Source organism: Columba livia, unplaced genomic scaffold (assembly GCF_036013475.1).
Source record: "Columba livia isolate bColLiv1 breed racing homer unplaced genomic scaffold, bColLiv1.pat.W.v2 Scaffold_135, whole genome shotgun sequence".
Classification (NCBI taxonomy): Eukaryota; Metazoa; Chordata; class Aves; order Columbiformes; family Columbidae; genus Columba; species Columba livia.
The window spans coordinates 359,180-369,648 of NW_027043031.1; the positions used below are offsets into that span (position 1 = coordinate 359,180).

General features: G+C 62.6%; 1 protein-coding gene across 1 annotated transcript; it reads left to right on the top strand.

Moving 5' to 3' along the window:
• Window positions 1–441: 441 nt before the first annotated feature.
• Window positions 442–10,469, top strand: LOC135577757 (scavenger receptor cysteine-rich type 1 protein M130-like). Its single transcript, XM_065047878.1, is given in 12 exon segments — window positions 442–508; window positions 962–1,276; window positions 1,548–1,856; window positions 4,319–4,624; window positions 5,143–5,469; window positions 5,555–5,869; window positions 6,210–6,524; window positions 6,919–6,969; window positions 7,052–7,366; window positions 7,785–7,820; window positions 9,807–9,959; window positions 10,189–10,469. Coding segments are annotated over 12 exon segments (2,790 nt in total).

Consider the following 10,469-nt stretch of genomic DNA (forward strand, 5'->3'; position numbering starts at 1 on the left):
CCCAGCCCCATGGGTCTTATGGCACCGGGGTGACTGGGCACTCTCACCTCGGGCTCTTGGATGTGCCTGTCGCAGCACATGCTTAGTGCTCCTGGTCCACACTCAGAGCTCAAGGGGTGAAAAACTGTTTCCCCCACTACAGCCAGCCCTGTTCTCTCACGTTCTACCATTGCAGTGCTGTGACACCTGCAGCAGAGCCAACCCTCATATATGGTCATGAACAGCGCTGGAGAAGTTCATTGGAGGACTGGGCCATGTCGGAGGGGAGATAGCTCCCGATAATGTCTAAAAAGGTGCTGCTGCTTCGATTGGCTCCTCCTGTAACCGGGGGGCATCTGCAGAGATATATTGCCCTCCCATCATCGTTGATCCCACAAGTCCCTGGAGCTGTGGCAGGGATTGCGGCACAGAGGGATGTGCCATCAGGGCAGGAGGCTCAGGATGGGCACAGAGGGACTTGTGTCCCCTCAGACGCTGTGGCTGCTCCTCTGGGTACAGCTGTGCAGGGGTAAGTGCTGACTCCCTTGTCCCACCACCCAGGGCCAGCGGGTACCAGTGTGGTCATGGGTCTGGGAATGGGGTTCCTTTGCAGCTGCTGCTGAGACAAGGGGCAGAAGGTTCTCAGTTCCATGGAGCCTGTGCTTTTCCCTGTGCCTGTCTGGGTGGGAGACAGTATCTCCTTTTCCGGGGCTCCAGTGTTCTGTGCCTGGCTGGATTCACAGACCCCCTGTCCTGGGGTACCTTTGGGGACCCCTTGTTCCCAGCACTCTGCCTCTGGACCAGTGGCAGCCTCACTGGCGATGGCAGCACCCAGACATCCCCAGGGCACTGCCAACCTCTGGGGTGCCCCAGAGGGTTTGTGTGCTGCTCACTGCCCCTTGTTCAAAGGGAAGCCTGACCCCACGAGTTGCAGCACTGGGGCTGGGTGCTCTCCTGACTCATCCCATGTTGGTGTCTGAAGGTGCTGCGGAGGTGAGGCTGGCGGATGGCGGCAGGCGCTGTGCCGGAAGAGTGGAGGTGAAACACCAGGGACAGTGGGGGACCGTGTGTGGTGACTACTGGAGCATGAACGATGCAGCAGTGGTTTGTAAGCAGCTGGGCTGTGGGTCTGCTGTTGGAGCTTCTCAGTACGGACACTTTGGGGCAGGATCTGGCCCCATTTGGATGGATGATGTTGGCTGTGATGGCACCGAATCCGCCCTGTCCGACTGCAAACATGAAGGATGGGGTGAACATAACTGTGATCATGATGAGGATGCTGGAGTGACGTGTTCAGGTAAGGGGTCACCCTGTTCCCACCTTTGGGGCTGGGATGGTGGAAGGCCCTGGCTGTGCTCTCAGGAAGCAACAAACATGCTGGAGCAGGTCCCAGTGTGGCTAGTCGTGCTGCTGAGCTGGGACTGTCATTGATGGAGCAACCGGTCCTTGGGGAAAGCTGTGACAGCCCTGTGGGCACAGGACCCCGTGCAGGCAGAACTGACCAGCTGCCCAGCCCCTCCTGCCTCGCCACAGGTTTGTATGACTTGCTTTTTGCTGTTTTTTTCCAGGATTTGTCCGTCTGGTGGACGGGAAGAGCCGCTGTTCAGGACGTGTGGAGATCCGTGATGGGGACCAGTGGAAAACTGTTTGTAGTTCCCACTTTGGCCCCAAGGCTGCTGAGGTGGTCTGCAGGGAGCTGCAGTGCGGCGTGGCCCTGCCTGTGTCTGGAGGAGGTCACTTTGGAGAAGGGGCTGGTCCCATGTGGGATGGAGAGCTGCAGTGTGTGGGGAATGAGTCCCTCCTGTCCTCCTGCCCCACGGGGTCCTCCAGGGACCAGGCCTGCCCCCAGATGAACAGCGCTGCTGTCAGCTGCACACGTGAGGACTCGGGGTGGGGTGCTGAACACTGGGGTGAAACCCAGCCTGAGGAGGGGACAGTTGGTGCTGTTGAGACAAGGGAACTGGGGCATCTGTTCCCACAGGCGACAGAGACCTGACCCTCCTGGGGATAATAGACAATGGCAGGACTGGGCTGATGCCCCAAGACAAAGGGGGCCATGGGCTGGGAGGACTCCCTGGGATCATCATGTTTCTCCACAGAAGATACGCATAGGGCTGAGATGATGAGCTGGGAGGTCCCCAGGGCAGACTGTGGCCCATGGGAGCTGGGGGCCCTGGGAGAAGCAGCAGTATGTGCTTGGGGATCCCTGGAGACAGGTCTGTTCCCAGGGTGCTGGCTGGGGAGGAGTGGGTGCTCTGGGTGGGCCTGGGCTAGAGGCAGGTTGAAAGGACCATTAGGGTAGAAGGAAGGCTGTGGGGCACAAGTGATCCAGCAGGGCTGGAGCTGGTCACCCCAGCCTTGCACAGCCTGTGGGGATAGAAGGGACCTCTGCACCACCCTGGGAACAGCCTGCAGGGGAGAGGGCTCCTACCCTGGTGCCCCTGACTCTGCCCAGGCAGGAGGTTCCCAGAGCTGCAGCACTGGGGCTCGGTGCTCTCCTGACTCATCCCTTGTTGGTGTTTGAAGGTGCTGCGGAGGTGAGGCTGGCGGATGGCGGCAGGCTCTGTGCCGGGAGAGTGGAGGTGAAACACCAGGGACAGTGGGGGACCGTGTGTGGTGACTACTGGGGTATGAACGATGCAGCAGTGGTTTGTAAGCAGCTGGGCTGTGGATCTGCTGTTGGAGCTCCTCAGTATGGACACTTTGGGCCGGGATCTGGCCCCATTTGGATGGATGATGTTGGCTGTAATGGCACCGAATCTGCCCTGTCTGACTGTAAACATGCAGGATGGGGTGAACATAACTGTGTGCACGATTTCGATGCTGGAGTGACGTGTTCAGGTAAGGGGTCAGTTTGTTCCCCACCTTTGGCGCTGGGATGATGGAATGGCCCTGGCTGTGCCATAGGGAGCAACAAACATGCTGGAGTAGGGCCCAGTATGGCAATCATGCTGCTGAGCTGGAACTGTCATTGCTGGTATAACTGGTCCCTGGGGAAAGCTGTGACAGCCCTGTGGGGACAGGACCCCATGCCAGCAGCGCTGACCAGCTGCCCAACCCCTCCTGCGTGCCCACAGCTCCCCACACTGACCCATGAAACAGGGTCTTTGCCAGCATTTACTGACTCTCGTCTGTGCTGCTGTCACCCTCTGGGGCAGCAGGAGGCCAGAGGGACATGCGGATCTCCTGTCCCCACCCTGGCCATTGGCCTGGGACCCGTGCACCCAGATAACAGTGTCCCTGGATGAGGACATGCCCCTAGAGCAGGCAGGGGAGGGCTCTGGAAAGCACCAGTTGTGATAACAGCTACTCCATTTCTGTGCTCTGGGACACCTCCCACCTAAAAGGAACCTCCCAACACCCAGGAACACCCTGGGATCAGAGTGAGCCTCTGGTGGCACCAGGTGATGATGGTCCTGCCTGTCCCGAGCTCTGCAGGGGCTGAGCAGCTGCAGCTTCGTCACCATCTGGGCCAGTTCTCCTGGACCCCAACGGCTCACACGGGTGCGGTGCTGGGGGAGCGTGCCGGGCAGCACACAGGACCTTCTGTGGGACCCTTTGTCTGAGCACACCTGTGGCTGTGAGTGTGTGGCAGACACACACCTCGAGTGCTCTGGTGCTGTAGAGAAGGGGCAGAGGAGCCTTGGATGTGTTTGTGGCACCAACACTCCCCCAACAGCTTCCGCTGGGATGTGCAATGTGCGGTTTGTCCAGGGATTCCTTGGAGGTGATGTGGGATGTGGCCAAGTAACTGCCAGAGGGCTCTGGGAACTCCCAGGTTTGCTGGTGTTTATTTCCAGGATTTGTCCGTCTGGTGGACGGGAAGAGCCGCTGCTCAGGACGTGTGGAGATCCGTGATGGGAACCAGTGGAAAACTGTTTGTGATTCCGGCTTTGGCCCCAAGGCTGCTGAGGTGGTCTGCAGGGAGCTGCGGTGCGGCGTGGCCCTGCCCGTGTCTGGAGGAGGTCACTTTGGAGAAGGGGCTGGTCCCATGTGGGATGGAGAGCTGCAGTGTGTGGGGAATGAGTCCCTCCTGTCCTCCTGCCGCACGGGGTCTTCCAGGGACCAGGCCTGCCCCCAGATGAACAGCGCTGCTGTCAGCTGCACACGTGAGGACTCGGGGTGGGGTGTTGAACGCTGGGGCTGTGCGGGGGGTTGGGGACAGAGCAAGGACTGTGCTGGGTGGGTGTAGGGCCGGCGGGGTCATGGGACAGTCTGCAGCATGAAAACCATGCAGAAGGAGAAGAAAGGCCTCTGCCCCTCTGGCCTTTCCACCAGCTACCAAGGCTACGAAGGCACAAACCCGCCCTCTCTCTTCCTCTGTCCTCAGAGTACACAGGGTTCAGGCTGGTGAACGGCAGCACAGCGTGTGCGGGGAGGGTGGAGGTCCAGGTGCTGGGGACCTGGGGGACCCTCTGTGCCTCCCGCTGGGATCTCTCGGATGCCCACGTTCTGTGTCGTCAACTCAACTGTGGGTTTGCTGAGTCCGTTCCTGGAGGACAGCATTTTGGGAGAGAGACTGGCCCTGTCTGGAGAGACTCATTCCACTGTGACGGGACTGAATCTGACCTGGGACAGTGCCCAGTGGTCACCCTGGGGGCCTCCCCATGCTCCCCGGGGAACAACGCTGCTGTCATTTGCTCAGGTGAGTGCTGGGAAAATGGTGCATTAGCTCTGTTTCCCTTTGTGTGAGACACGGCCACCCAAAGCAGGGGTCCCATGGCAGCACCAGGCTGAATTTCTCCCTGGAGGATCCCTGGGGGGCTTTCCCTGCTCAGACTGACTGCTCTGCCCTGGGAGAGCTGAGGTCTGAACAGACACAGACACCTGTCCCCAGGGCAGCGCCTTAGGCCCTGGTACCACTGCCCAGCCCGGGTTCCATAGGATGAGCCCAGGACAGGCTGGTGCGGCTCTGCTCCATCCCTGTGGCTGCAGACAAACACATCCCATCCCCACAGAGAGCCCTGCAGAGCCCCATCCCACCACCCAGCAGCAGCAGACCCGGTGTGAGCTGCAGATAGGGCCTGGGCTTTGCCCTCGCTTCTTGTCAGCACAGGGCTCGCTCTCGCCCTGTTTGGTCGGACAACCCCCCTTGCCCTCCTCCCTGGAGGCTGCCGTGCTGCCCGGTGCCGCTGATGGCTGTGGCTCCTCTGCTCTTCCCAGGCCCAGCTGACTCTGAGTCCCTGCGGCTGGTGGGCGGCGGGAGCCGGTGCGACGGGCGAGTGGAGATCTTCCAGCGCGGGACGTGGGGCAGAGTGCTGGACGACCAGTGGGACGTGCGGGAGGCCAGCGTGGTGTGCCGGCAGCTGCGGTGTGGAGAGGCAGAAAAAGCCTACAGCCCCCCAAAGCCTGAGCGAGGGACGGGCCCCGTGGGGCTGCGAGGGGTCCGGTGCGCAGGGCACGAGGCCAGCCTGACCCTCTGCAACACCTCCCTGCCCGGGAGTGCCCTGTTGGGAGGGGTTGTGGAGGACGTGGGAGTCATTTGCTGGGGTGAGCGGCGCTGCACGAGCCCCCAGATGATGGGGTGGGGGGGAAGGCACCCCCTGACAGCTCATGGGCTTTCTCCCCACTGCAGGAAGCCGGCGGGTCCGGCTGGTGAACGGGCCCGGACGCTGCGCAGGGAGAGTGGAGATCTACTACCAGGGCAGCTGGGGGACCGTCTGTGACGATGGCTGGGACCTGTCTGATGCCGCCGTCGTTTGCCACCAGCTGGGCTGCGGAGGGGCGGTGGAGGTGGCCGGCTCCGCTCGGTTTGGGGAAGGCTCCGGGCAGATCTGGCTGGACGGTGTGAACTGCTCCGGGGCCGAAGCTGCTCTCTGGGACTGCGCTGCCGGGCCCTGGGGGCAGCACGACTGCGGGCACAAAGAGGACGCGGGTGTCATGTGCTCAGGTGTGTGCCGGGAGCTGTGCCGGGATGGTTCCCAGGAGGACAGGACACAGGGAAAGCCGGGCATGGCCAAGGCTGTCCCTGGCTGAGCCCCTGCCTGAGCCCGGCCTACAGACACCCATGCACGGGTGCCCTCAGTTCACCGGGGTCCCTGGGGAGCTCAGTGTCCCCCAGGGTGAGTGGGGAGAGCAGGGGCTGTGTCCATCAGGGACTTCTCTCTGCCCTGGGTGCAAGGGGGACTTGCTGGCCCTGCCCTGCCTGGCTGGGGGCCTGGGGAGCGCAGGGGTGTCCTGGCTCCCACAGCCCCACACCAGCCTGTGCCTCTTGCTGCCTTTCCTCCCAGAGTTCGTGGCCCTGAGGCTGGAGAACAGTGACGGCTGCTCCGGGCGCCTCCAGGTTTTCTACAACGGGACGTGGGGGAGCGTTTGCTCCAACTCGATGACTCCTGACACGGTGTCATTGGTGTGCAAGGAGCTGGGCTGTGGGGACGGAGGATCCCTGGAAGCAGGCCTGCCCTATGGCAGGGTGTCTGGCACTGCCTGGCTGGATTACGTGCAGTGTGAGAAGGGAACCAGCTCCTTCTGGCAGTGTCCATCCACCCCCTGGGACCCACAGTCGTGCGATTACCTGCAAGAAGAGACCCACATCACCTGCAATGGTAACTCTGAGCCACTCAGGCACCAGTGCCACCCCAGCTTCTGCTCCCCTCTGGGCACGGCCAAATGCAGAGAAAGAGCTTGGAGGGGATTTCATTGCCATGTCAGACTCTTCTGCTGCTGGTGGCACAGATGTGACCACAGTTCTCAGTGCCCCACATGTCCAGCAGCAGTCGCCACCCAGCAGTGCGTGGGGGAGGCAGCGACATCTCCAAGTGGTCTCAGCGGAGACCAGAGAGGGTTCAGAGCAGCCTCCCCTCCATGGACACCCTCCTGCTGCTCTGTGACCAAGATGGCACACACAGGCACAAACAGAGCTCAGCCCCGCTCTCTTCTGCACAATCCCCCGAGCCAGCCCCTTCACCACAGTGTTTCCTTCTTCAGGAAGACGCCCAGAAATGCCCCCAGAGCCTTTGGCCCCGTGCCCCAACTCCAGCAGCTGCACAGGTAGGGAGCTGCTCCTCCGCGTGCTGCGCTCACCTGGCTCCTCTGCTGTCTGAGTGCCGTGGGAGCTCTTTGCCCTCTCCAGACAGGGAGAAGATCCGTGCCGTGGGAGGCGAGGACGGGTGCTCGGGCAGAGTGGAGCTCTGGCATCGCGGCTCCTGGGGGACAGTGTGCGATGACTCCTGGGACATGCGGGATGCCCAGGTGGTGTGCAGGCAGCTGGGCTGTGGCCCCGCGGTGTCTGCCCTGCATGAGGCTGCTTTTGGGGTGGGCCAGGGCCCCATCTGGCTGGAGCGGGTGGAGTGCCGGGGGACGGAGTCGTCTCTGCAGGACTGCTGGGCCCGGCCTGGGGATGGACGTGCTTGCCGGCATAAGGAAGACGCTGCCGTGCGCTGCTCGGGTGAGTGGGGGCTGGGACCCCTTGGTCAGGTATTGGCAGGGAGCTGGGAAAGGCCTTTCACCCGCTTGGTTCTGGCACGGCCCCTGAGCTCCCGAGAGCAGGAACGTTCCTGTGGGGTGCAGCAGTCTGGTGCCAAGCAGGGAGCAGCCTCGGTGGAACTGGGTGTCCTTGGGCCACTGCCCGTGGGGCCCTGCAGCTCCAGGACCATCCATCCCCGGGCTGCCTGTGCCACTCTGCCCGCCGCCCAGAGCAGAGGCCCCGGGCCCTGTCCTGGGTCCCTTTCTAGCACTAAGGGAGGGGCAATTGGGGTGGCATATGTCAGGGACACTACAGACACACACCGGGGTGTCGCAGGGGAGGCTCCCTGGTACGTGCACTCCCACCCCCTCAGCCCAGCTCTCCTTTTCCTCCTCTGCAGCTGCACCCAGGACAGCAGCATCTCCACCCCGAGCAGGTAACTCGTCCTCCCCAGGGCTGGGTATCCCAGGGCCAGGCTCTGACCCACAGTGGGGTGCAAGGGGCTCCTTGTTGGGGCATGAAACTCCCAGGAGGAGGCACTGGGGTGGTTGTGTGGGGGTTGAGGAGGGGGTGAAACTCAGTCAGCAGGGTGGAAGCTTCTCCATCATCCCCCCTGGGGCCCTCCACTCTCTGCTGCCTTGTATGATGGGGATCAGGTCTGGTGCTGCCTCCACCTCTCCCAGGGCTGGTGCTGTTCTTCCATGTTCTTGCCCGTGCAGATCCCACCCGGGGCCGTCCGACTGTCAGTGGGGGAATCTCAGTGCCCGTCATCATCTGCATCATCCTGGGGGCCCTTCTCTGCCTGCTCCTGGCCCTGCTGGCCAGGCAAGCGCTCAGGGCCAGGGCTGGGCGCAGAGGTGGGTCCTTCCACAGAGCTCCCAATGATGCCTCCTGGAAGGCCTGGGGGTGCTGCGGGGGGTCAGTAAGGGGCACAAGCAGAGCTGAGGGGAGGAGACTGTGTGCTGCCACCTGTCCCATGCACCCCATTGACTGTCTGGCTATAGGGCAGCAGCAGCAAAGGGTGGAGACAGCCCAGAGGTGGTGGGAGCAAGAGATGGGCAAGGAGAGACATGGCAGAGCAGGACCAGGGGAGATGTCATCCTGGGGAAGATGTCATCTTGGGGAAGATGTCATCTTTGGGGAGATGTCATCCTGGGGGAGAAGTTATTCTGGGGGAGATGGCCAAGGCTGGCAGTGCTCTGGGTAGTACTGGAGGGCGCTCTGGGGCAAAGGAGAAGACGGGAGGAACACAGGGCAGCAGGGCCCATCTCCACGGAGTCAGGCCCCAGGCTGACCCTCTGCCCAGCCCTGCCTGCTGGGGGCCCTGCTATGGACTCGTGGGGCAGACAGGGGTCGGCTCCAGGTGGAGGGGAAACATGGGAGCTGCTCTGGGGTCAGACAAGAGGATGACCCAGGGGCCAGAGCAGCTTGAGCACTGTCTCCAAGGGGCTGAGGTGAGGGTGATGCTGCCCCAGATCTTCTCCACAGTGATGTGGCCCTCACTTGGGGATGTGGCAGCTGTTCCTGGACAGCACCCTGGGGCTGTGCTGTTGGAGCAGTCCTGGGGTGGGCCAAGGAACAGGTTTGGGGAGCACAGTGGGGTCCCATTGCCCCTCTGCCTGCCCCCATGCCAGCTCTGCCTCTGTCCCCAGGCTCCAGGACAGCCCAGGAGCTCTTCCCCGAGGCCGTGTACGAGGAGATCGGTCACAGCCCAGCGTGGGAGAAGCAGGAGAGGTTTGGTCACTCAGGTGGGTGTGGGCACATCTGCAGGACCCTGTCCCCTCACCCCAAACCAGGGCTGATCCCCTGAAGCCCCCAGCCCGTGGTCCCGGCAGTGCTGGGGCTGTGTGGTCTGTGGGGAGAGCACCCCAGCCCTGGGCCCGGGAGAGGAGCTGCCTCCCAACTCGCTTTGCCCATCGCAGCTGGACAGCCCCTCTCTTCCTGCCCCTGCACCCACTGACGAGTGAGGGAAGAGCTGTCCTGGGGCAGCTCTGGGAGCACCTTTGAGACAGGGCTTGTCCCAGGGGAGCAGGGTGAATTCCCAGCCCTCCTCCCCATGCAGCCCCAGCTCTGTGGGTCCCCCCTCCCCAGCAGCACTGGCCACGAACCAGGTCAGTGGGCTCATCCCATAACAGCCGCTGCGCATCTCTCCAGGCTCCTCTTCAGAGCAGTCCCTGACCCAGCTGCAGCCCTACCCTGGGCACCGAGAGGAGGAGGATGGTCTGGGATCAGCACCAGGTAATGAAGCAGGAAGGGGCTGATCTGCCTGCAGACAAGTGATGGACAGAGGTGTCACTGGGTGTCACCGTCAGAGATGGGGAGGACCTGGGGGTCTCCTGTGCTGCTGCCAACACCAGCGCCTCCCATCCTCTGCTCTGCAGGAGGGATCTTCTCACTGTCACCAGCTCCCCTCTCTTTTCAGATGTTCCTGTTCTGCCTGGGGGTGACCCAGTGGATGGCTATGATGATGCCAGGGAGGTTTCTCTCCCTGGGGAGGACGATGCCCCTGGACAGCGAGCTCGGGAAATGCCCAGGATGCCAGAGGAGGGAACAGGACCCAGCGATGCACCCAGAGGTGAGAGGGAAACTCAGTGCTGCTGGTTCCAGGGGTGCCATCCCCACTGCCACCCTGGTTGCTGCTGTACTGAGACCTAAACCTCCTGGGAAGGGGGAACCTGCCCCAGGAGTTTCCCGTGGAGGGACTGAAGGGTGGGAGAAGGAGCTGAGTGTGGTGAGGAGCAGGGGGGAAGGTGGTGCACAGACCCCATGGGGTGAGCTGCAATGTCCCGCATTGCTGCTTGCAGGGGGCAGCCTGTGCTCCCAGAGAAGTGCTGGGGTCCCTGGAGCTGAAGGAGACACCGCGTCCCTGTCCCCGGGGAGCATGGGCTATGATGACGCTGAAGAGATCTCTCTGGCACATCTGTGACACACAAAGGCTGTGACAGAGCTGGGTGCACAGCAGCCCCTGAGCCCCCGGCCAGGAGAGCCCGTCCCTGCTGTGCAGGTGGGTGCAGCCGGGAGGGAGGAGAGGTCCGTGCAGCTGGGAGAGCCGCGAGCACCGGGAACCGCCTCCCTTTGCCCATGA